General features: G+C 39.5%; 1 protein-coding gene across 1 annotated transcript; it reads right to left on the minus strand.

The window, feature by feature from the left end:
- Window positions 1–1,914: 1,914 nt before the first annotated feature.
- ANXA1 (annexin A1) lies at window positions 1,915–21,335 on the minus strand. The gene is made up of 13 exons (XM_073345139.2): window positions 21,252–21,335; window positions 18,769–18,848; window positions 15,690–15,783; window positions 14,513–14,607; window positions 12,415–12,528; window positions 11,202–11,292; window positions 10,278–10,357; window positions 9,297–9,353; window positions 7,737–7,830; window positions 6,854–6,949; window positions 5,409–5,467; window positions 4,322–4,444; window positions 1,915–2,326 (listed from the first exon to the last, which is right to left on the minus strand). The coding sequence occupies exons 2-13, from the start codon at window positions 18,832–18,834 to the stop codon at window positions 2,270–2,272; spliced, it is 1,026 nt and encodes a 341-aa protein (XP_073201240.2). The 5' UTR covers window positions 18,835–18,848; window positions 21,252–21,335; the 3' UTR covers window positions 1,915–2,269.
- Between the last annotated feature and the right edge of the window lie 6,171 nt (window positions 21,336–27,506).

The following is a 27,506-nucleotide window of genomic DNA, read 5'->3' on the forward strand; positions in this document are numbered from 1 at the left end:
GCGGTTAGTTATGTTCAGGCTGATCTGTAGTTGATTTTACACATAGTTTAGTTATAGTGTTGCTAGTCTGTTTGATTTTTATCTTTAGCTATGGTGATATTGGCTTACATTGTGCTTTAATTTTATAGATGTCGTTTGACCCTGTTAGTGCTAGGATTTGCCTGGTTTCTATATTAGTTCCCTTGCAGTCACAATGTTCAGGTGGTGATGCTTTGTGGACAGAATCAGTAAAGCTATGATTATACAGTGGTGAGATATATTAATGGAAACCAGACTGGATTCCCTGTGGACATACCAAAACAACCAAAAAGGGGCCATGAACCTGTCTTAACCTGCTACCTGTGGATTTTCTCAGGTCCAGAATTGGGGTTCCCCAAAGCGGGTGAAAGTCACCTTTGTCCCCACCTTCAATGCCACAGTCAGTGCAGCTTGACCAGACTGGAGGATCCAGTCTTAGTAGTTTATTCCTCCATTGTTTTTGGAAGGCCCCAAATCCCTTATCTTTCTGGTATCTCAGTAGGGCCTTGCAGGCTTGGTCCCTAAGGAAAAAAACCATAGAGAGCATCATTCGCCCCACCACCACCATGTTTACGGAAGGGAAAGCTCTGACTTCCAGAGGCTATTACCTAAATGACTTCGAGCAGTCCCAAAGGCTCCTTTCTGTGGCACACAGTGTCTCACTGAATATTTGCTTCTTGAGCATCAATTGTCTATAAACTACTAAGGCCAGTTTCATCAAACATTTTCATACTGACAAATATCTAAAGTACGGTCAAATCTTTCCTGTACAACCAGTCATGCTAAGCCACTGGTAGACTTGAGGGCCTCTAGGTGTAAAGCGAGACCTGCACTGAGAGTATACATTGGGGATGGTGAGGAGAGAAACTATCAAGCCCACCAATGACAACTTTGGATTTATTATTTCGAGTGTAAAGCCCAGATCCTCAAAGGTATTTAGGTGGCTACCTCCGATTGATTTGCACGTGTTAGGCATGTAAATACCTTTGTGGATCTAGGACTATATATTTCTTATGTTTGTAACATACCTAACACAATGGGCCTAAGACTACTACAATACAAATAATAATAATAAATAAAATATTTCACCACTTAAGAGTTATACGAGTGTAAAACTTGTTTAACACAGTGAAGCATCGAGCCATTCCTGGGGTTTTTTGTGTTCAGCCTTTAGGTTCTACTATATGTAACTCAGAGTTATGAACACCTCGGGAATGGAGGTTTGTAACTCTGAAATGTTCGTAACTCTGAACAAAACATAATGGTTATTCTTTCAAAAGTTTACAACTGAACGTTGACTTAATACAGCTTTGAAACTTTACTGTGCAGAAGACAAATGCTGCTTTCCCTTTTTTCTTTTTTTTTTCAGTAGTTTACATTTAACACAGTACTGTGCTGTTTGCTTTTTTTTATTTTATTTTATTTTATTTTTGATCTCTGCTGCTGCCTGATTGCATACGTCTGGTTCCAAATGAGGTGTGTGGTTGACTAGTCAGTTCGTAACTCTGGTGTTCATAACACTGAGGTTCTACTGTAGTTGTTTATATGTGAAAACTTTGCTCAGGGCACAATTTTATGTTTGTTCTAAATTTTGAAAAAGAATCTGAATAGCATTCCCCATGCACAGCCTTCACCATTGGTGACAGCAAGACAGAAGCAGCATTAGTTTTCATGATGCTGATATCTTTCATTAAAAAAAAAAATACACTGCATTGCTAGTTAATCTTGTGTTCTGCTTTTGAGACTCATTTATGTAATCCCATTCAGTTATGTTTTATCTAAGTTGTGAATTTAATTGTGCTGCTGGAAGCTGTTGAATTTTTCTCCTTGTTTTAAATTCTCATTCATTTGCATATGCTATATGCAACAACATCAGGCGTAAAATGTAGAGAAGCCATAAAGGACATATTAGATCTCTTCACAGGTTAATTTTATTTGTAAAGTTACACTTGCCTAGCTCAGAGAAAAACTGTACCTTGTATATGCTTAATCTTTTTAAAGTAAATAGAACCTTTAAGTATACTCTTTGGTTTTGGATAAATAAAAAAAAGGGATTAATAATGTCACACAGAATAGTAATATCAAAATACATTTTCCAGGCTACAGATTTTCCAGATAGTACATGTCTGGACCACACTCCAAACCAGAGATCCATCTCTGTTTAAAGCCATTTTATATTTTGTAAACAGCTGAGACGAAGGGAATGATAACCTCGGTAACAAGGCTGGAACGCATCAGAACATCATGAAACTTAGTTGTCACCACATAAAGCCACCAGAATGGTTTCATAGTCTCCTTTGGTTTCATCCTGTCAATTTAAGAACACTAAAATTATTATTACAGTTCTGACTAAAGATTCCCACTAAGATCAAGACCCCATTATGCTGGACACTGGATATACACCTTCTAAGAGAGACAGTTCTTTTCCCAAACTAAGGCCGCACATGATTAACTCAATGAACTTTGTATGGTCCCACTAAGATAATGGGACTACTCAGAGTGCATAAAACTAAACACATGAGAAAGTCTTCAGGATCACAGCATACGCAGACAAGATAGACAATGGTGGGAACCAGAAAGGATTCATTTTATAGATGAGACACTGAAGCACAAAGACATTAGGTGATTTGCCTAAGTTGATACAGTAGGTCTGTGGCAGAGCTGAGAATATCCTGAGTCCCGATCGAGTGGCTTAACTTCCCTACAATGGGTGAAATGGAAAATCTTCCTTTATCAGTTAACATGAATGTTTATTTAAACTATAATTAACCCATATTAAGATTGGGCTATTCCTAACTTGTGTTAAGATAGGGTTCTTTTGAAATAATTTTAGATGTCATGATATTTAATTGCTCACAGAATTCAACAATTTGGAGTATGATTTCCATGAGCAGCTAATTTATTAAGCTCCATGTTTTCTTAAGTGTGACTAGGCTTTGCCTGATTCAGATAGCATGTACTATCTTGCCTGATTCAGATAGCATGTGTATCAGATTCAATGTTCTAATGCAGTCATGTAATTTTGCATCAAGATGGGATACAGTGCGATATCATGTGAGAGAAAGAATCATTTATAGATATATATTAAGAATACTAGTAAATTGCACCACTGTACTATCTCCAGTATTTTATCTGTGAAATGGCAGATACTGGCAAAGATTAATGTGAGTGTTTTAGTCCGTGTACTGTACGTTTCCTCTACAATCACTGTGTTTGTTACTGTGAGTATTCAGTAGCTCTCAGAAAGCTATTTGGCAGTGGTACATTTAAATCAGTGAGCTACTAGGAGATTGTTTAAATTTTCCATAAGTGCATTCTTGTTTTGCCTTTAAAAAAAGTAAGCCTAAAGGCAGAGAGACAGATCTGTAGCTGGCGTAAGCTGGCATTACTTAGTGATTTACACGAGCTAAGGGTCTCACCCTCTGAGTTCTGCTGAGGATGCCTTACTGCTCTGGGAAAGCAGCTTTTTTCAATGCTATATTAATTTGTCCTATTTAGAGGTATATATTTTTTTTAATTTCAGTAGTTGAATTAAAGAGACAAGGTGGGTGAGGTAATATCTGTTGTTGGACCAACTTCTGTTGGAGAGAGAGACAAGCTTTCTCGCCACACAAATCTCTTCTTCAGGTCAGAACTCTGTGGCCGGAAAGCTTGTCCCTCTCACCAGCAGAAATTGGTTCAATAAAAGATGTTACTTCACCCAGCTTGTCTCTCTAATATCCTGGGACCAACACAGCTACAACTATATGGCATGCAGCAGCAGAATTGGTAATGGAAAAGTGCCAGATGGGCACCCCTGAAGACCAGAGCCCTCTGTCTATCCCCAGGATCCTTACAGCAAGGACAGGGGCAGTGTAAGAATTTCTACCATGCCCTCCCACTGTGTCTCATGTGGAACCACAGCGAAGGAGGAGAGAGTAGTTCAGTTTCTATGTTTACTCAAAAAGAACAGGAGGATTTGTGGCACCTTAGAGACTAACCCATTTGTTTGCGCATAAGCTTTCGTGAGCTACAGCTCACTTCATCGGATGCGCCACCTGGCTGAAACTGCCAAAGAGTGCTGCATATCGCCATGTGCGATGGCTTTTGTGACTCATCCTGACTCACCAGGAAAGGACTCAGCCCAACCACCATTTTCACTGATGAAACATCAGCTAGTAACGATTTTTCAACCCCGCCTGAATTAAAATTGGTGACCTAAAGGGTCGCTATCAAGCCCATTACCAGCCTCCTGAGCCAGCCAATTACAATAACATTTTACATTCAGTAGTTGATATAGCTTCAGCTGAAAGGAAAAACATACCAAGATGGCCTGGCAGAGAGGTGTGCCATACAGCTTATTATAATAGCCCTTGATCTCATTCATGTCAACCTCAGAACGTGAAACCATGATTCTGTTCAGTGTTTTGTGGCGTGTCCCAGAGCCCTATTAAAAATAAATCATGATTACCTAGGCATACAAAGCATTATTCTTAAATCACGGTGGTACGTGTTTGTTTTGACAACCTGTATGATTTTTCACATCAAAAGCAATTGCATGTTAAACAATGGGGGCAAATGGACTGTTGCAACATAAATCAAAAATAGCTGTGGATTCATCTGACCACCCCCGTCTGAATGAGCATGGGGCTGGGGCCCCAGAACCTGCACTGCTTCTGATGCCTTCAGATTCTCCCCTTTCAGCCCCCTGACAGTGTAGAAATATGCTTGGTAAGGCTCCTTTGCTTTCTGCTGGCCCTGGACTGCCCCTTAAAGCGAGGGTTCTCTAGAGAAGCAGATTTTCCTCTGGTGTGTGGAGGTACAAGTGAAATCTGACTTGTTTTCAACGTCAGGGAAAGCACAGGTTCTCTATATTAAATAAAAACATGAGGTGTCTTGTCATCTTGATACAATTGGGTTTACATTATGCATACCTCCTATTAATGCTAATGGGAGTTATGTGAGTAAACTCCTAACCACAGGGATGGGGAAACATCCTCATTAGAGTGGCCCTTATGGTCTCATGTGATCTCCAAACTTCTACAGTGATGAGGCCTTATAAGTTACTAGATAAATACAGCTTCCATTGGCATGCTCTTAAAGGTCATTCCGGGTATAGAGACATTATCAGTTCTAGTAGTATTCCCCATTTTATATACTGTTAATATCACTGAAATCAAATTAACTTTTTAACTGTGTCCATTGTAGATAGGTAGATGCAGATGAGTTCCTATAGAGATAAAACCCTGAGCCCCTTATACCAGACAGGAAAGTGTATGGAAACTCACTGAATTCTTTTCCCTCTGTTTTCCTCCTGAGGGGCTTTTTATGGCAGGATGCTCTGGCCCAGTTTGTCATCTTATATTAAAAGGTTCTCCCTCCCCAAACAAAAGTTTTTCAGCATACTCTACCTTCATTGCCAAGTTGAGCTTTTCTGCAAAGAAAGCTGGTTTGCTTGTGGCACATTTCACTGCAATGAAACAATGTGACAGAGTTAAATATGACTTATAAGTAAAGCACACATGCAAAGTGGGGGAAGGGTACTGTAGTCAGTGCTGAGTTGGGATTTGCCAGCATGAGGTTAAAAAATACGCTCCAGTTCTCAGGTGGCAAAGTGAAGCAGTTTGCTCACTGCATAATGTTTCTAAACTGGAATAAATTAACTATACCAACCATATGCCTAATATCATGATGTATTTTAGAGGGTGCTGTTGGTACTTTTCCATTTTTTGTGTGTGCCCAAATTAACCTAGCAAAGGAATAAAGCTAATTGGTGTGTTATGTTTGCACCAAACACTCAGAGCTGGGTTGGGAGTACAGTAACAATATATTTCACACTTATGCAGCACTTTGCATCCACAGGACTCAATGTCTCCTGGAGCTCTCTGGTGCACAAGCGACATACCCACTTCATCACATCATAGAGAGAATGCAACTCTTCTGTATCACTGGCCAGATTCACTCCGGCTGGTGTGTGTGGAGAGAACATGGTTCTGCCTCATCCCTCCCTCCTTTGAAGTGGGCCCAGGAGATGTTAGAAAGGAGATAGCCTTGTCTATCAGCAATTTGCCCAAGTCACCCAAAGAGTAAGTGGCAAAGTTAGAAACAGAATCCAGGTCTCCTGACTCCCAGTCCCATGTTCAGTCCACTGAGGTGTGATGTTTTAAGTCAGGATTGGTCAGCCACAGGGCAGTCCCCAGTATTGTAGCTCCACCTAGGCTCCCATCATTTGTACTGTTCGTGGTGAATAGAAAGTTTAAAGGGCATAATAACAGACATGTAACATAAACACCTGCCTTGAGTCTTTACAAAGATATTCCCCTGAGCAGTGCCTTAGGTGGATGATTTATAATATTTTATCAAAATGGAAAGTAAATCAGTGTGGAGAATAAAAACTCTACAGCCCTGATTTGTATTTACACTGGAGCAACTTTATACCACTCTGGAAGAATAAAGAGCCTTAAAGTGAGTTTAAATTAATTTTATGCTTGCTCTTTGGGCCTTTTACACAGCCAGAGGTATAAAGCAACTTTAGTACAAATAAGAATCAGAGTCGATAGGTGGATTTCAACAAAAACATCTCTTTATGAAATGTGCATTTTCACACATTAATTTATATTTTTTTATTTATTTGAAATAACTCCTGTTTACTCCATTTTTTTCCAGTTGAACTTTCCAAAGTGTCAGATACCAAACTGTCATGTATGGTATCTAGTTTTTAATGAAACACAGTAGGAGACCAGGATCCTTTCCCATTGGGCAATGAAAAATAGTTTACTTCTGACTTTCATATAGTTAATATGGAAAGAAGCACAGCTGAGAAGCAGTGAGTTACTTGGCAAGGGGGATTACATACCAATCGTTGTCAGGCAGTTCTCAATGTCGCCTTTCAGTTCCAGGTCCAGTACCTTGTTCATGTCATGTTGGCTAAATTTGGAATATTTCTGAAAGACTAGACATGGATATCAAGCTTAGTGAAAACTGGGAAAATACTATGTTCTTGCTCTCTTCATTTTGTTAATGTTAGACAGTTCTCTGATGTCCAACATATGGAATAGACAGTTAGCTAACAGTTTGAGGATGTCATCAGATCAGCAAGAGATATACAGTGTAGGAAATAAGCTACAATTTGAAAAGCTTGCAGCAGTTTTGAGTTTCCAACAGTGGTTAGTATCAGATACTTCAGAGGAAATCACAAGAAACCCCATAATAGTTAATTATGTGATAACCTGCTCATATGTCTTCCTAACCTCAGTCAGTTAGTGCATTGGATTGTTCCCTGAAGCACAAACAGTCCTCCAAAAAGCAAGTTAAGACAGATACACATCTACTGCATTTACTTTAGAAGATCCTCAAAATGGGATTCAGTTCAACCCATAGTGTGAAATGTCCACTTTATGCACCAGTTATTGTATACCAGCATCCAAAATGTGTGTATTGGGAATATATTTCATAAGTATAACTTATTTCAAACCTTTGCTGAAATAACCTTCTCATGTGCATGTTTCTGTTCATTGGATTATACAGCATCTGTTTACACTGATATAGCACCTGACTTTAGAAATTGGGGCCCAGTCCAATGTGTTTTTTGAAGTCAATGGAAAGACTGTTTGATTTCAAGTGAGCACTGGTTCACATCCTAAGGTGTTTCAATACTTCTGACACCTGTTACTCAGATATACGAGAGGTGCATTTTTAAAATACAGTTCCCCTGAGGCCGAAAGCTTCATTCAACCTACCCCTTCGAAGATGTGGGAAGCTTCTCGTAGTAAGGATGGTAATGAATACATTGATATCTGTTCCTTTTCTTTTCTCTCCTGCTTCATATAAGGCCTATTGTAAAGCACAGAAGTTTGTATATTATCCTTACAATGAGACAACCTGGAATACTGTACATCTAATGCTGTCACCCTCAGCTAAACAGAGGCCTTTGCACCACTGTCTTCATCAAGGACTAAGGACATTCCATACATAATATAGAATGCCTCACATTCCACAAACTTGTCCAGAGGATTATTATTCTTAGTTTTTCCCACTGTTACTGCATTCTTGGCTAAAGTCATAATAGTTTCACAGGCCACTAGACACCTGTGCTTGGCATTTCCAAACATTTGTTAACAGGACTGTTCCTGAGAGAAGTATGCTGCTGTCAATGTGGAAAGTACAGGATTGACTGGCTTTCTATTGCTGGACCCAAATATGAAATAAACTCAGTTAAGAATTCCACAGAAATGTAATATGGGAAAGCTACACACCAGATCTTCCTTTTCTTTCCATGACGGCCATTAATGGAAAACCAGAAAAACCAGACTCATCCTCTTCCTTTTCCCCAGCTCTCAGGCATCCTCCACCCACAATAATCACCTGTGGGACAGGACCCCTTTATCATGTCTAATTCCATCCAGCAAAGGAACTGGCAATAGTACTCCCTTTAGAGCCCAACAACGATGCACTTAAATAGACCTATAGAGATTCTAACTGAGTGCTGTAATGTACCCCTTCCATTGTAAAGGATGAATGTGCTGTCCTCTCAGACATGCGTATGTGTGTGTTTGAAAGCAAACATGTGCTAGGAAACTGAACTCACATACTAGGAAACTGAACTCACATACTACGGGACTGAGCTTTACAATGAGGCCAACCAGCTGGCCTTTATATCAATTTTGAAGCTTTGAATTAAAGTAGTGATGACGTGATTTTACCTACAGGCATAAAAGCTCAGGATAGACTGCTATTTCAGTGTTGTTGGCCAGGGTGTTTGCCCATAATAAAAAATCACACTAATCTAGAAGCTGTACTATGGGAAATTTTTGTGGTATTCAAACTTTCATAAAAACTATTCTAAAATCTAAAGTAACGACATACTAATAAGTATCAAGGAATCTTGAAAAGCCCATGATTACAAAGCTAAAGCTGTAGCTAAAAAGGAGAGTGCTACCAAGTTTCCTTTGGCTAGGATGGTGCAGGTGGTTCTTCTCACCCATGTACGCTTCTTTCCCCTGTCAGAAATTGGTAGATATATTGTTTTTTATATATGAAAGGAAGAGGTCATCGGTAACTTATCAGTCACACTACAGACCTCTACTTGCTCATATTCTAACAGCATTCTCCAAGAAAAGAGACTCAGTCAATCCCTAAACTAATAAAAGATCTTGGGTGGGGTAGGGAGGACACCAGTATAGCAGATTATATAATGACCTCAGCTAGAGAGATTGTGCTTGTTACAATCTATGCTGAGCATGGAAATAAAACAGACAAGAGAAAACATTTCTCAAATAGAGTGCAGAGCCTTTTCTTACCCTGGCATCACTGTCAGCAAGCTCTTCATTCACACAGCCATCTTCATTTCGGTCACCCTAAAAAATTTCATTATCTCACGTTACCATTTTGTTTATATAACCCTGGAAAGAATGTCATTTCCCATTATGCCATTTTAGCATGAAGTTTGAGAGCACTAAGGTGAAGTTCCAATGGGTAAGTCGATTGCTCTAAGACTTCATTGAGACTACTTATGAAGTAAAGTACTATTCACCATAAAATAAGGGGTGTCAGAATCTAACCATTAGGTAAAAATTCAGACACTTAACTCATTTTAAGATAGACTTAATAATTTTCATTCTGATCAAGAATTTTATCTCATGATGATATTTTAAATTTCAATTCTTCATTTTGCGGGGGAAATTTCACACAGATTGTGACTTCAGATCCCTGAATCATGGAGTCTGATACCTGTTGACTTTACAGACAGATTTTATATATTATGCCCACTACTGTTTTATTTAATCTGCTTTTAAATATCTGCATATAGGGCAATTTGTCCACCTTCCACACATTCTGCTTTTATCCAGCTATATTACTATTAAGAAATATTTCCTAATATCTAGTTGAAAGGTTTATGTTCCGCTTTCTTGGCATTGCGGTTTAACTTGCCATCTTCTGAGATTAAATAATTTCTATCACTTCTATTATTACCTTCAAAATACTTATAAACTCTGATCATGTGAAAAAGTTTAAAAGCAAACAGAGGCCAGTAAAAATTAGGATTTTTCTGTAACTTCTAGTTGGATGAAAACATTATTCTAAATATCAACTTGTTTAGAGAGAAATTTCACTTCACATAGTAAGATTTCTTTTTGGGGTTTTTTTAATACAGAGTAAAAAGCAATAAACAAGTCGCCCATGGTTTCTCTGGCTGATGCACATATGTCATCTAACTCAATCAAGACTATTAACTCCTTCTTAAAAATAAAGTTTATTGGAAGTATTTGAACATGGCATACCTTGACTAGAGCAAGCAAAGCCTTTTGGAAGTCTCCAGATGTATCTGCGGCAATGTCTTTTACAAGATCTCTCTTAAGCTCTACAATAAAACAATAAGAAAAAAAATCCCATGATAATTTAAAGAATTATTTCATCTCATTTATAGAAATATTCCCTCCAGTTCCAAATCTCCTACTTAAATATGTGTTTTTATCAATATTGGAATTAGTCGTTTTGATTTGGGTCCCATTGTTATCTTTGTCTTTGAATAATTTTTATGTGCTCTCTCTAGTTTGTTTACTAATAAATTGAGATGAACTGTGAAGTCTGGATTCTGATCCAAATATCTAACCTTGGGAATAGACTCATAGACTTTAAGGTCAGAAGGGACCATTATGATCGTCTAGTCTGACCTCCTGCACAACGCAGGCCACAGAATCCTGTAATAATCCACCCACTCCTGTAATAAACCCCTAACCTATGTCTCAAATCATGGTTTAAAGACTTCAAGGTGCAGAGAATCCTCTAGCAAGTGACCCATGCCCCACGCTGCAGAGGAAGGCGAAAAACCCCCAGGGCCTCTGACAGTCTGCCCTGGAGGAAAATTCCTTCCCAATCCCAAATATGGCGATCAGCTAAACCCTGAGCATGTGGGCAAGACATAGAAGGGGAGGATGCTTTAGGTCCATCTCTTTTTATAAATTCCTTGAGTCACATTTTCCATAAGGAGTCTGGTTTACATGGGAAGAAGCAGGGGACAGTAAGGTCTCTCCTGCTGCTTTGGAGTGAAACTTTTAATGCCAGGAATGGAATTTCTCAGATGCATTGGCCATGGATGCTTCAAAATCACCAACACTAGGGAGAGAAACAGCTTGACCAAACATGCCTTTATTCCTTCCCCAATGATATGTTCTGTTCATGTAATTTTACAACCTATGAATTACCTTCCCTGTAGACTCTGTTGATTTCTCTGATTTCCCTGTTGTTTCTTGAAGCCAGAATCTCAATTAAGGTATCTTCATCTGTTCCAAACCCCTGTTGGAAAATGGTTGAGCAAATTTTGTCTGACCTTATATATATAGGGAAACATAACATCTAGAAGCACAGAACCACATGTGATAACTATAAAATCAATGTTCTTGATTACAGAAGCATAAGTTTTTGGACGATTATTTCATCTGGGAGCCCATATACAGTGAGCCAAGCCTTCCAGTAAATCAGAAACAATAATCATTTCACACCATCCTATAAATTATTTTTACTGTAGTTCCTCTTTATCATACTTAATGCTACTAATGTCTGAGACAGGTATTACAAAGACTGAGCAGCTTATAGGTAGGGCTTGCTCTGAGAAAACTGGGTGGAAGGAAATACAATTCCTTTTTAAAAAAAATAGTAGTTTAATAAATGCTACAGGGAAATGACAAAAATGAAAGAGCACCATTTGTTCAACCCCTATCAAGGGCTGCATTTGCCAACTGAACTTTAGTTTATGGGTTATATTTCCATATGTCTAGTGTTAAATACGTTTTCTCCATCAGAGTTTTTACTTGGCCTGACTATAACTTTAGCTTTGAAGAATTAGTCCATTCTGCTGCTTTGTGGTGGTGGTATATTTTTTAAAAGGTAAGGAGGGGTCCATTTGTGCTCCTTCTGATTCACCTGGGGCAATTCAGAAAGCTTGTTTTCCATGTGGAATTTTTCTTGTTTAGTCTACAAAATGAACTGTTCAAGAACCAAATACTGTATTCAAGATGACTGTACACATTGAACTGATGCAAGTAAAATCAGATGTTAACAAACTTGATGAAATAATTATAGTCACGAAGCAAACAAAAGGAAATTATTTAGCAGGTGCAAATCGATAACTTGGCTTTATTGCACCAGGGTATTAAATAGTCCAGTTTTCAGAGGGTGAAATTAGAACTATACACGCTCATACTTTTAACTGATTGGCACTTGCAAGCTATGGATGCATCTTCACAAACTTTTAAATAAATAATACAGATGCTACTCTTGTCTGACACTTTGAATTTATTGGTGTTCTTATTTCGCACTGCAACCAATTTTAGAATCTAAATATAACTGCAGAATATAAGCAAGGATAGCTGCAGAGTTTTTTAAGTTGGGAGTTGTGCTGAAATTTTATTGTCATACCTTCATAGCCGCCCTGAGCTCCTCAGCATCAAACTGGGCTGGAGTTTTCAACAAAGCCAAGACGACGTCTTCAAGCTGACTTTTGAGGGCTTTTTTCAAAGCTTCTTCCAGAGGCTACAAGGAAGGATAAACAATTGTAAGCTGGCAAGCTTTAAAAACCCACAGTTCAAAAGCACCCAGAAAATGACTGAGTAATCCTATTCCACCTCCCATGAGCACCTTAGGAAAAATTCACCTTCCATTTTTGAGAATCATGTTGTAAGCCTGGGGTACTTTGTCTGCTTTTTATTCATGTTGATGATTCTTTAACTAGCTATTACAAAGTGTTCAGAAGTGCTCTTTCTCCTACCCTATTAAAATAGAGATTTTTCCAACAAGCTCAGTACTGGCAAGTGACGTTAGAAATATTGTAAATTTAGGATTTAGTAGTGGATCTTCACATATCCTATATACCAATGCTTCCTAACTTAAATGCAGTTCTTGACATTTCAGTGTGTGCAAAAACTATAGCCCTATGCCCACCCCAAAAACAAGCCTCTAATAATTGCTTTAAGAATCTGTCACCTCTTTATTGATACACCAAGCAGGGGTACTCTGTTCTGCAAGTTAGGACCTCCTAAATCAATGGGGCTGCTACGGGAGCACTAGATTCAGTAGTTAATATCTGCTGAATTCTGCTTAGCTTCTGATACTCCACCAGTCACTAGAGTACATAGGTCCCTAGAGAATATGCTTTTAGCATTTTAAAAATCTTTCATGTTGTCGAAACTGAAAATTAAATTTTAGTTTTAAAAAGGGGTGAGATGGATCCTGACAACTTAAAGTACCAGGCTCTTTGTGACTTTGAAACTGAGTTTTAATGTAGGCCTTAATAAAATAAGAAAACTGCAAAACTGGGGCTTCCTCTCTGGGGCGGGGTAAGGCTATGTAAACCACAGTGAGGTTTGCTGAACAGGAAGACAGGAAACCTAGATCAAAAAGAGGCACTTTATTAGAACTGTTTTCTTAGTGGTTCCCTGCAAGCCACTTCAGGGAGAGTAATTTGATTGCTGGTTTCTTTGTGACTTAGCAGGGGAGGTAAAGGCTCAGTAATTTAGGTATGTTGATTGTTTAAATAATATTTCAGTTTACAATAAAGTTATGGGCTAGAGTGGAGAGTTTGTTGTAGGAAGGTGCAGAGCAACACCCTTTTCAAGGAGATACAATGATCCCCAATCCCCTGAGCACAGGGGGCAGTAAGGGTGCAGTCTGTAACATCCACTAAGATGGAGCAGCCTGTGCACCAGACCCACTCAATGGGCTGGTGTAGCAGTGAGGCAGGGCCATGATTCTGCCTCTTCCTTGCCCCTTTTGGAATGATACCCCCATCCTGAGCACACATGGAGGAGATTTCCCCTCGTTCTCCAAGCACAGATATTGTGACTGGAATTGGCCCTTATGTAGGGTTGCCAGTTTTTCTTGGACATATTCCTGGAGGTTTCATCACATGCCATAATCTTTAATTAAATATTAATCTTTAATTCCTGGCAACTCCAGGACAATCCTCGAGAGTTGGCAACCCTACCCTATGCAACCCTACCCAAGATGCACAAGGTTTCTTGCATCCTTCCCCCTGAATACCTGCACAAGGGTTAGCCACAGTCCTGCCCTTTATATTTGCTTTTCTATATACTATTAGACTGGCAATTCATACGGATATCCACGATAACAAGTGAACACATCAGCTCTTCTCATGCTATGTTGGAGCATAATCCTACAAAGTACTAAATGCCTCCAAAGTATTAGTGAGAGCTCTCAACTCCCAATGGCTCTCAATGAGTCCATTGGGACTTTAAGGTGCTGGATGATTTGCAGGATTAGAGCCTGGAACTTTACCTCAGAATGATGATGGCCATTAAGATTAATAGCATTTGCGCATCTGAGCCTGCAATGTAGTTTCAGTACAACCTCATCATTCCCAGCCACAGCCTTCAGCGACTACATAGAGAAGATTCCTTCTAATATTATGTTTTGGGAAGCTAAAACTGCATGGTAGGACTAGCTGCAAATATTGAAAAACTCAAGCTGCATATTAACGGCAGCCTTCTTGTTACTGTACCTTTCCTTTAGACTGCTGGTATGCAGCTTTGATCTGCTGGCGTTGTCCATTGGTTCTTTTAGTCAAGATATCAATGATGGTCGCTTCATCCACACCTGAAAGTGATGGAAAACAAATCTTTTTAATGACAGGTTTCAGAGTAGCAGCCGTGTTAGTCTGTATTCGCAAAAAGAAAAGGAGGACTTGTGGCACCTTAGAGACTAACACATTTATTGGAGCATAAACTTGCATGAGCTACAGCTCACTTCATCGGATGCAGTGAGCTGTAGCTCACGAACGCTTATGCTCAAATAAATTTGTTAGTCTCTAAGGTGCCACAAGTCCTCCTTTTCTTTTTGCGAAATCTTTTTAAATCATTTTCATAATCCTTCCATTTTGCTTGCCTGTCTCTCTAAGTTATGTAATCAAATCATGATTTGTACATTATATTCTCTGAAATTTGTCTTGTTTACACTGCTAGACACATTTACATTTATCCGAGGAGAAAATGTTGTAATTAATTTACTAAGTTGTGATTATAGCCAAGAAAGCAGATAAATAGGTTCCTTAAAGGTTGCTGAAATCCGTGCTTGCTATGGTGTCATATACAAGGTCACTGAAATGTTCTGAGCAAAGTACCCACACTAGGCCATAGCTAAATAGAATAAATACTATTAGCTATCCCGCTCATGTTTAACTTCAGTAAGTCTAATGGAAAAAGATGTCATATTCTGGGCAAAGCGCCCAATGTGAAATTCATTAAAGACAAAAGAGTAATTGAAACAGCACATAGCACAGTATCAGCAAATTCACGTCTTCTTAATCTTGGGGACATTTTATGGGAATCAAATCAAAATCATTAACTTGGCATGTAATAAAATTCTCCTTCAGTTCTCTAAAGATTACATTTATAATATTGTTACCCTTTGTGCAATAAATGCAAGAACTGTTAATGCAGCGTTACAGTCTGAAATTGAAACACAAAGTTAAGAAATCAGAACGCTCAGGTTTTTCCCATGTGACACATTCAGAATTCAGTAGTTTTGATAACTCGCTAGTCTTTTAGATATGTATGAGTTTTCTCTGCTGAATGCTGTTACCTCTGGTTCTGTCATTTTATTTAAGGTTATTCATTCTTAACTTCCCTGGGGAAAAATCCTAATTCTGTAACTGTGTGTCATATTTTTAGTCTTCTTACCCTTAGCAGTTATAGCTTTGTCCAATGCGGCAGCATCAGATGATGGATTGAAGTTAGGGTAGGTATGGACTGCGGATCCACCCTTTGAATTTTTCTAAAAGAAACAGAATTTGGTCATTTCACAGAGACTGATTTTTATGCCAAGAAGATGCTCATGTGAGTTTCCTAATTGGGAAAACTGTACTCTCTGTGCCATTATCAACGAAGGAAATGTAACCCCATTATTAAAGAAGGGAAAGAGTAGCGCACAAGGCTATTTAGCTATATAGTTACCAGCCCTACCACTGACTTGCTGTGTGACCTTGGGCAAGTCACGTAGGATCTGTTTCTGGTCCAACAACACCAGTGCACCAGGAGCAACTCCACTGAAGTCAGTGTGTTGCCACCAATGTAAGAGCATACTTAATCACTCTGTGCCTTATTTTACCCACAGGTGAAATGAGATTAGTAGTTTCTTCGCTCACAGATGTGTTGTGAAGCTTTATTAATTAATGTGTAAAATGCTTTGAAATCCTAGGATGAAATAAAATATGTAAGTGCAAACTATTGGTATTCAAATCTGTTTGGGTGTGAGGTATGATAGCACACTATACAACTACATCAGACGGGTCAAATGCCAACATCTGAACTTTCATAGAATAAATCATCTGTTCTCTGTGTCTTCAGTCTTACCTCCTGCCTTTTCTCTCTTTACTGGGTATATTTTAAAGAACTTTAGAAGTGAATGATTAAGGAAGAAGATACAAGAAACAAGGTGTACTTGCACTGGATACATTGTGATGCATAGGGCAAAATGAACTACTTAATCTACTTGAAGTGCTGATATCTCACTAAGCAACTGGGTGATGGCCTACTTCCCTAATTTTATCATTGTATGTGTTTATTAACATACACATGTATTTTGGCAAAGCTAGACTAGGGAGAGTCACATGTACTGAATACTATTAAATGTGCACCAGGATCATTGTTGGTAGATGTGGCACATTAAGAGGAGGCACTGCCCACTTCAGTGCCCCAAGGTCTCACACATGCCCTATGATTTAATTTTTACTTTGGCTGCCATGGTGAATCTTTTGAACCAAAGCAACTGCTCATGAAAAGAATTCCAGGCTGTAATGCTGCCACTGGGGCTGCCATGCTGATGAAAAGGGAGTCTGGCCAGAAGGCTGCTGTGCTCAGGCAGTCCCTGGATAGAAAAGCTGCCGGACTGGGGTGCCACAAAATGGTGTAAAGCCACCTCAGTCCACCATCTGCCCTGAGCACAACTCAGCCAGCACAGAGGAGCCGGACCAGAGCTCCCAACTTCACACTATTACAATCTTTCCTTGGTTCCTTGGTTCCTCTCCTATTTCATCAAGGAATGTTACATTCTCCATATACTGTGACTTCTTACTGGTGTGTATCACTGACATCCATTTACCCATTGCCCTAATCAGCTTGGTCATCTTGAAGGTTCTCAACATACTCCTTGGTGTATCAACAATGTATCATATTTCTGTATCATCAGAATTTTTTTAAATGATGCAGCCCTTTTCCGTTTTGCAAATCCTTCCGTATCATTGATGAGTCTAGGACCCAGTACTCATTTTCTGAGATCCCATTTGTTACAATATTCAGTGACCCTTCCCACCCTAATCATTTTTATCCAAATCATACCATATCTGCATGAGAACAAATAACTTATTTTGATTCAATCAGTTCTTCCTTCACATTACTAGTCTCAGACTCTTGGCTTCCTATGTTTGTTTGTTTTATTTGTTTTTTAAATTTTCATGGCACTAGGGGTCCCTGTGTCCTCTTTAAATGTCATTCCATCCTTATAGTCTTTAGGTGTCCATATTCCCTTGTGTGGCAGATGGACTCATTTTAGCTTTGCTTTTTATAGTATCAATGGCTGGTGTCAGGGTTCCCTCCCCACTCTGAACTCTAGGGTACAGATGTGGGGACCCACATGAAAGACCCCCTAAGCTTATTTCTACCAGTTTAGGGTAAAACTTCCCCAAGGCACAAACTCTTTGCCCTTGGAGGGTACGCTGCCACCACCAAGTGATTTAACAAAGAATCAGGGAAAGGACCACTTGGAGTTCCTATTCCCCCAAAATATCCCCCCAAGCCCTTACACCCCTTTTCCTGGGGAGGCTTGAGAATAATATCCTAACCAATTGGCTACAAAGTGATCACAGACCCAAACCCCTGGGTCTTAGGACAATAGAGAAATCAGTCAGGCTCTTAAAAGAAACAGAAGTTTATTAGAAAGAAAAACGGTAAAAGAAGCACCTCTCTAAAATTAGAAGGGAAGCTAATCTTACAGGGCAATCAGATTTAAAACACAGAGGATTTCCCTCTGGGCAAAAACTTTAAAGTTACAAAAAGAAAACCAGGAATACACCTTCCTCTTAGCACAGAGAAAATCACAAGCCAAAACAAAAGTAAACTAACACATTTCCTTGCTAGTACTTACTAATTCTAATGGAGTTGGATTGCTTGCTTTCTTGATCTGTGTCCGGCAAGCACACAGAACAGACAGACAAAAGCCTTTTCCCCTCCCCCCCCCAGATTTGAAAGTATCTTTTCCCCTTATTGGTCCTTTTGGTCAGGTGCCAGCTAGGTTACCTGAGCTCCTTAACCCTTTACAGGTAAAAGGATATTGTGCCTCTGGCCAGAAGGGATTTTACAGTACTGGATGCAGGAAGGTTGTTACCCTTCCCCTTATATTTATGACAGCTGGCTACACAGAATGACATTTCATTACAGTAACTGAAATGGTTGGCCCAAACGGGTGATGGATACAAACTGGTAACTAGATGTTACTGTGTGTAAATAAGAATAATATCTGTTATCTGATACTGGACTTGCCATCATAAACATATGCTAGTAGTACCTAGTGTAAAATCCTGGCCCCAATGAAGTTAATGAGAATTTTTTCATTGTCTTCAATAAGGAATGATTTCATCCCTTAAGTATATAACAAAATACAGATTGATTCCAACATTTTGGCAATCTGTGCTGATGTTTTTAACTGTGTTTCTAACGTCATTTGTATGTGAAAGTTATGCTCTTGGGAGGTTGCAGTACTTACAATGCACTCCTGCTCCTCATTGTCCATAAACCAGGCCTGCTTCAGAAATGCTTGCACCATCGACATATTGACCCAAGTTTCTAGAGGGAGAAAATGAAATACTAGAAAACAAAATTTGGTTTTGATCACCTTCATCCTCATAGCATCCCAAAGCACTTTGTAAGCAAGAGTCCCAATCCTGGAGTTGCTATGCTCCTGTTGACTACAGTGGGAGGCTGAGTAATGTCTGCAAATTCAGACACAATGAGTTGAGAGTGAATGTGTGAGGTATATGTGGCAGCCCTTATGGCATTCAGCAATTGCTCACATGGAGCCTTAGCTATTGGAACATGTTTTGGAAGCAGAGGGGTTCCGACTAGTGTTGCAACTAGCCTGGCATCCTGTTTCCAATATTGGTCAGTATCAGCAGTTTCAAAGGAAAGAGAAAGAAACCCACAGAAAAATTTCTTCCTGCCCCCCCGCCCATTAGTTAGAAGTTGGCTTTGAGGGTTTGTAGCCTTTCAAAAGTTACTTTTCTTCTTCACATCCATATAAACCTCTAATTCTTTTATGAATTCTGCTAAGTTGGTCTAGAGGTTGTGATGCAGGTAAGGAGAGGCCAGTCAGAGCACAGCTCTGCTCTGCAAATTTTCAGCCAGTGTAAGGTCCGTTTAGGACCATAGGTAGTTGCTATAAACCCCTAGGCTGCTCTAATTTCCACCGAGGCTAAGTAGATATGGCATGAGATTCAGGTAGCCATAACTGATTCCCTCCCTCCTATGTCAACCAGATCTTGGTGCAGGAGAAAGTCTAGACCCTCATTTCCCTTTTCCATACAGACATTTTGGCAAAAAAATCCATCCATTTTCTTCTAGTAAACTATTCACGGGATTTTCTTTATTCTACAAGGTAAACAGCACTCTGGCAGCATTAAAAACCTTACTTTGGTTTGTTCAATTGATTCAGAGGGTTAAGAAATAAATGAGTCTATGTGATGAAATTCATTATAGCCCAGTTTAAACAATGTATACTGATTGGAGCAACATGATAGTTTACTATAAGTGATAATAAAAGATTGCAAGAGTGCAGGAAAACACTTCCAGGGTCTCTGAGCACACTCCTGAGAGTGAAAAGCCTAATTTAGCAGGAGAAATGGGCTAGAGAGGAACAACAGCAAGAGGATTTGAATTTGCTATCAAGAGAAAATGGAGAAGCTGGCTGGACTCTTGCCAGGATCACTAAGGAGAGGTACCTTCTCCTAAACTTCCCTCCACTCCCAACCTCAGGCTGGGGCACCATCTAGAAATGACCACAATGGAAAGGGAGAAAAAGTGACCAAGCTGCAGGTACCATGAGGGGGAGAGACATTTCTTCCTGCTTCTGATAAGTACTTGAAAAGTTATTTGGCTGATTATCAGAAGTCTGGCAAGAATTTGTCCAACTATCCAAAAGCTGAATCTCTGTAGTAATATTAAACAGCAGCCAAATACTTTTTAATTTTTGTCTTTGGAAACAAAACAAGAGATTGAATTTGATCTTACATTGTTTTTTACACTCCATTGACTTCAGTGGGATTACTTGTGATTTACACTGCTGTAAGATTGGAATCAGGCCAAACCTTTGCATACCACATTTCATATGGGGGTTTGCCTCTCCAGGAACTATATTAGATGGATCAGCATGATGGGTTTTATAGCACACTAAGTTGGTCTTGAAAGAAAGTCTATTAACGTTGTTGAACCCCATTAGCAAAAAGTTTTGATAGTGTAGACATCAGAAGTGTTTGTGTACCTATTGTCCATGCCTCCTGTATGTTCCTGCCAGCACCCAAGAAACAGTGCTTCACTCTTATATGTATCAAAAGCCTGTCCTTGGGACACAAAAAAACTACAGAAAGGAGAGAAACAGCCTCACCCATGGAGAAAAAATTAATGGAAAGTCTGAGCAGACCAAGAACCAGATTCTGCAGCACTTACTCATACTAAGTTGCTCTTACATGAGTGTTTAATTATAAAAGCAGATTGTTTTCTTGGCTTCCTCATTAAGACTATCACTAAGGTTTCTTTTTCACTTATAGCTGGAGTTTGTGAAACAATGAATACTGTTTTTAAGCAGCTAACTATTGTCAAAGTAAAAGCTGTTTTAAAAAATCATTTCCATATAAGGTATGAGTTTCCTGTTATTCATAGTTTTGCTGTAAAAATAGCTTTCCATGGTAACCCATTAAAAAACAGAATACCAGGTAATTCCAAGCAAATATGCTCTCCAATCCTTAATATTTATGCAAGATTTCTTGTGTACCTCAAGTAAAGAAAAATTGTGACAGTTCCCACCCCTGAATATAAATGCAATACTTTAAGAAATGACTGCACCCATCTGTGCCTGTGCCAACCAACACAATCTACAGAAAACTGCACAAAATCATTTGGTGAATGTACTGTAGTACATATTTGTTAAAGTTTGCTAAATCCACACAGACCCACAAAGAACTAAAAAGTGCATACCTTTTGCTTCACACAGCTAAAAAAGTGTTACTTCTCTGGAAGCTGCAGCCTAGAAGAGGAAAGCCTAAGGCTTGTGATTTTTATAAAGCCGTTGGGTGACCACACCTAGCAACCAGAGAATATTTCTACAACTCCAGTGATTGGCTGATGTTTGTTTGAAGGCTAAATATGGGCTCTGTCCAAAACACACACATACACACACACACAAATGCCATGCAAAACCATTCACTGGAGTTAACTAAGAGCAGATTTCAGAGTGAAAGAAAGAATGACAGAAATGTTAGGATACTGTCATTTTTTTTTTTAACACTTCTGGGGTCAGATCCTCTGCTGGTGTAAACTGGGTGAGGTTCATTGAAGTCAATAGATTTGAAACCAGTGTGAGATAAAAATAAAGCCCAGTGCTGAATAAAATCTTAATCTTTTCACATTTTGACACATCTGAGTGTACAGCTAAAAAATCAAGACAGAAAGCAGCAGCACTTTACCTGAGGAGTCTGACTAGCAGGGAGTCTGAGAAACAAACAGCAGATGTCTTCAGTGCGAACTGGTGGCCGTCAGCCTTGCCTCCACTGGGGTTGATCTTAGAGCAGAAATGGGTCAGTATCCATAGATGATTTTTTCCATCTCACACCTTATTAGGTGCAAAAGTGATGATATTGGCCATGGTCATTTTAGAGAACCAAGATGTGAAAACAGACAAGTTTAATGGACGTGCCATAAGTGGTACTTTTAAACAAACAAATGGGCCTGAGCTGCAACGTTCAGATTTAGCTCTGGACTTCAAAGTGTGAGGGATTTGGTTCTGCACACAGACAGAGGCACCAGCTACAGTGGATAGGCAATTGGTGTGCTGTGCCTCCTGCCTATCCTGCTGACCTGTAGTGTCTCATGTTCTTATGATCCCCTGGCTGTCTGTATCCACCTGTTTCTTGTTTTATATTTATTTATAAGCTCTTTGGAGACAGGAACCATCTTTTTACTTCTGTGTTTCCAGGGCACCTAACACAAGGGAGTCTTGGTTCATGACTGGGACTCCTATACCCTACTGCAATATAAATAATTGATAATAATGCAATTGAAATGAAATAATGCAATTGAAATGCAATTGAAATCCATGTACAAGTTTGGCTTTTGACCTCAAATCCCTCTCACAGATTTGCCAGAGTTCGAATGTTCTCAGATTTGGGTGTGTTCTGTTTTGGGCTCCATCTTTAGTAAGAAAGTACATGAATGATGGAAGGGTAGGGATTTTGTTCCGAGAGAACCCACAGTGATTCAGTGTTTTTATAAGGCACTAGCAAAACATTACCTAATAGCAAGTCCATCAAGAGAGAAATAGACATAAGCCAAATACTTTATGCAATGCAATTAATATAATGTAATTAAATTTAAAACAGAAGCTACAAAAGCTAATATGGAAAATTCAGATTATCCCTGTTGTTTATTTCTTTTTTAAAAATGAAAGAATAAGTTTCTGCTTTCCATCTGGATTGGAGGCTTTGAACAACAAAGGTGAACAGTTAGTACAATTAGGTTGTATTCTCATAAAACAGGCCAATTTCAGTGTAGGACCCACATCCATAATGCCTCATGCATATGAGATATAAAAATATAGACTGTAGGTTAGAGTGAAGTGCAGTTTTCTTCTGAATGAGACCCACTGAAGCATGATTAGTTTTGGCGCTAGAGGCGGCAAGACAGATCTGGATAGGCTTGGTGAAGGCGTTACCCTTCAGAAAGGAGCAAAGATTTTCTGAATAAATCAACAGGGATATATTTGCTAAAACAAGACTTACACTGTGATGTAGGATTAAGGAATCAAAGATTCATAGTCACTGAAAATGTCATCGAGACCATTCTCCTGCCAGTGAATGACTGTCCCGTTTCTACTGTCTAGAGTTTTATCCTTTTTATTTGTTAATGTCTCAAGATTCAAAGCAGCAACCTTATTTTGTAGCAAACATCTTTTCTACCCCAATAGTCACTGACTGGTTTAGTCAGTTTTTCTACTCCTCTTTCCCCTCTATTTCATCATGCCGCTGAAAAGCCAGGAGAGCAAGATTTCAGAGCTACTGAAAGAAACATGTTCAATCGAAAACAAAGAAAGAAAATGTGACCACCCATAGAGGAATCACACACACACAATGTGCAGGTCCAGGTAAAAAAAGTAATGAAATCCCAACATTCTAGTTTCAGCAACAACAGTAGGTGCTGAGCTCTCCATGGGTCTCTCTGAAGTTAATACTGCAACATTTAAGACCCTCTCTACTTAGTCTATTATATTGGTGGAGGAAAAAACATTTCCATTTGGAAATTTTTGCTGCTGTATCTCAGAGGCTTGCAACATCCTGAGCTATATGTGTCATTATAACTAAGGACAAAACTGTCAATGACCTTTTTGTGGCTGTGCACTTGGAAGGGGAAGGGAGTAAAAAGCCACTCCTCAACTTATAGGGCCTGTGTAAAGGCCAGCCAGAACCACAGTTCCAGTGCTCAGGGAAGTGCAGAGGCTGCTACCAAGTTCCTCCCATTGAGGAGCAACTCACCCAAAAGAAGGCAAAAAATGAAGATGTCACAGATTACACTACCGCAATGCATCAAGAATGCTCCTGCGGCAGCAATGCAAGATAATTAATGCAACAATTTAGTCCTTAGTATTTAGGTTACAGTAGGACCCAGCAGTCTCAATCATGACTGGAGTCCCCTTAGGCTAGCTGCAGTACGGTCCCTCCCCAAGAGATCTCAAACATTGTACCAGTGGCTACTCTTTGGTATCGGAATACAAAAAAGGCCCACCCTTAGGAGTAAATTCTGCTAGTTCTTCATTGCAGGACCCATGGGTGGAGGTTTCAGTGAATTTCTTCCCAGTATACATACTGACTTCCTGCAGCAGCAGGCACCACAGGGAACACAACATTTCTGAAGCAGAAATAAAGTGTGCTGCTGAATGCCCTAGAGCTTCCATCTGCATTATGTAGGCAGAAGGGCTTGGGGAAATTCCACTCACCCCATTTAGCACTGCTTCCTTCCTAGGAGTCCCATTTCTCAGGAGGGAGAGGGGGGAGCAGAACTGAATCCTCAGTATCAAAATCACTTAGCACCAGCTTAGATGCAAATGAGTATAATTTTAAATGCTGTGTATTTGGTTGTATGCCAATATTATCTGTGAGATTAGTGTGTGTATTAGTTGAGGATAAAAATTACAAGAGAGGGAGAACATTTGTATTTCTCCCTCTGTAACTTGTACCATGGCAATAATGCCTCATTCTGTATATTGCAACTTATAAACAATCCTAGAAAAGGAGCCTTTGCACATGTTATAACATCTTCTTTCTGGAAAAGAGTGATGATACTGTTAACCAACCAACAAGTAATCTGTAAGACAAATTATTGCATTTTTTCATGGCCGTGCTGACTGTACAGTTCAGCTCTGTGATGGTGACTCACTACTCCAATTTCAGGAAGACCGATGAGTCAGATAGCTCCACCCACAAAAAAACAGTAATTGCAAACAGCTACTGAGAGAAAAGCCCAGCAAAATGCCACTGTTTTGATTTCAGTACTTTCTGCAAATAGGAACACAAGGTGATGGGACATTATAGTATAAAAGAGGAATAAATGCTGGATGGAAAAGTGAAAAGCTCATGAAATTATTGACAGAGCAAAAGAAAAATAGTAGTCTTGGTAAAATGCCTGTATATGCCTCATCAAATACTCCCAAACTATTAGTTCCTGTTCTTACAGCCCTGTAGTAAAAATCATAAAATGTCAGCAATAAACAGAGTCTCTGGGCCTATTCCATTTTATTCCTGGCTTATTTCAATAATACAGAATAAAGTGGTCTGGGAACACAGAAAATACACATAGATTTTCAGCTTTTGAAAATGACTCTAATTGCCATGATAATTAATATACAATGAAACCATTCCTCGAGAGGCTGGAAAACAGAAGTTTTAGCCATAAACTGAAACCTAAAAATAAAAACATTAGTCCCACCTTACAGGATCCAACTGACTTTCACATACAGTAATTAAATCAGCAATAGATAGCCCCTTTAATTTGGTAGCTTCGTAACATGCATAATTATTTCTGTGGGACTAGAGTGCAGGGGAGAGAGTGAGAATTCCAGAGAGATGAGGAGGAAAATGCGTTGTCTTTCTACCTTTGTTATTCTGGAGTGGAAAAGTGGTGTTATCCCAGGTTTGCGAGTGGAATAACTGCCCCTTACTCATCTGTCTATACTACAACATTAATTAACACTAATCCTCATGATTCACTTCATTGCATTCAATCTATACTGTACCTTAGATTTCTAAGAATATGAAGGTGTTCTCTAAGTCTTGTGGTAAGCCACAATTTGGCCATTGAGGATCACACAAAATGCAAGTGAAATTTCATGTATTAAAAGGAATAAATAATTATTAATAATAATTAGCTAAAATCACCCATTTCCATAACAATATGGGCTATGACATGATTGACAATCATCATCTTAGAAACTAGAGGTAAAATCCTGGCCCAGTTTAAATCAGTGGGATTGTGATGGGGTGTGTATACCACACATGCCCTGAAAGAGTTAATGTGGGCCTGATAGGCCCGTTAACATACCTGGCAGCACTGTAATGAAGCCCAGCTAGGGAGGGGCTGATTATAAAGGCAGGAAATTTCTGGCACAAAGGATGCTTTTGGATTTGGGAATTGCAACAAATAACATAGCTAATAAGTGCAGCTGGGAAATTCATAAAGAAGACAGAATGGAAAGTGGTCACGTCCCAATGCTTACTGAGTACCAAAGCCAAGAAAATGTCAAAAACACAAAAAGAGTTCCTGGCTGGATTTTTCAAAAAGCTGATTGGGGCCTTTTCAACTTTAAACGTGATGAATGTTTATGTAGTAACTGCACTAGTGACCACCTAGGAGAATTCTATAACGACATCATAAAAGGAATTACAGCAGCCCCTGATTTGACAATCTACAGAACATCAAACTGCCCCAATTTAGAAATCCGGGTCCCAGGTGGAATGAGGATTGCAAATGAGCAATGAAGGTGTTGTCAATTGTTGGCTGTGTGTGTGTTCTCTCTGCGTGCTGTGCCAGATCTGCAGGTGCAGCAGCCCTTGATCAAATTGCCCAAGAAGACTCGGTTCAGTAGCAAAGGGCTCGGCTAGATTAATTGTTAACAAAGCACAATTCTAGTTCCCCAGCTCAATGGTTACAGATACGCTAACACATTTATTCTCATTACAATGGACCAGCTCAGCAAAGACTTTCCGCTCTCCCCTCGGCCAGACAAAGATACCCCCTCTGTGACCCTTCTTTTATATACTGATACAGACAAGTTATGGATGGTCCCTCTGATATGGTTAGCCAGCACACTTTACCTTGTACCTGTTGGTTCTATCAAAACATCTCTATCCATCACCCTGTCATCCTGACCTTATTTTTAAAAGGACTCTGTGGGCCCAGGTACCATCTTGGGGGAGTGTGTTTATAACCATAACTTAGTACAGAAGTTCAGCATAATCCTTCTGGAATGGGTTTATGCAAATGTCCAGTGCCTAGCACTTCTTAGGAGTGTTTGTGTTTTTACAACAGCAGCCATGTTCTTGCCAAGTTCATATTCCGGACAGTGAACCTGCATGTAGGGGTGTTTTGTAACAGGGCCTGGCTTTTGCTCAGAGCCTGACTCGTGCTAACTTTGCATTATATCAGCAGGGCCTGACTTTTGGGCCTTAGGCCTTATACCAGGCCCCTTGTACCGGGCCTGATGTCTCAGGCTCTCTCTTTCTACTACACAAGGAAAGAAATAAGACATACAACATGCAAAACACACAATGAATAGTAAAGATGTAATGAATTATAAAATATATAAGGTAGTGGCACAAAGAATTGTCAAAAAGACCAAAAAAAGAAAGTTGGAGAAATGTCTGTGAGAAACTGAACTTGGAAAGGTCACATTGATATCATACGTAAGTGTAAAAGTAAGATGAACTTACATAAAAGTGTAGCTGGAAACAAATGGGGTGCAGATAAGAAGGTATTGATGACATATAGAGCATTGAGAAGACCAGTTTTAAACTATGGATGCCAAGCTTTTGGATCAGCCTCAAAAACAACTCTTGGGGTACGCCTACACAGCAAAGAAAAACCTGCAGCTGACCCATGCTAGCCGACACGGGTTCATGCTGTGGGGCTGTTTCTTTGCTGCGTAGACTTCCAGCCGTGGGTTGGAGCCCAACCTCTGGGACCCTT

Source organism: Lepidochelys kempii, chromosome 5 (genome assembly GCF_965140285.1).
Source record: "Lepidochelys kempii isolate rLepKem1 chromosome 5, rLepKem1.hap1, whole genome shotgun sequence".
Lineage (NCBI taxonomy): Eukaryota > Metazoa > Chordata > Testudines > Cheloniidae > Lepidochelys > Lepidochelys kempii.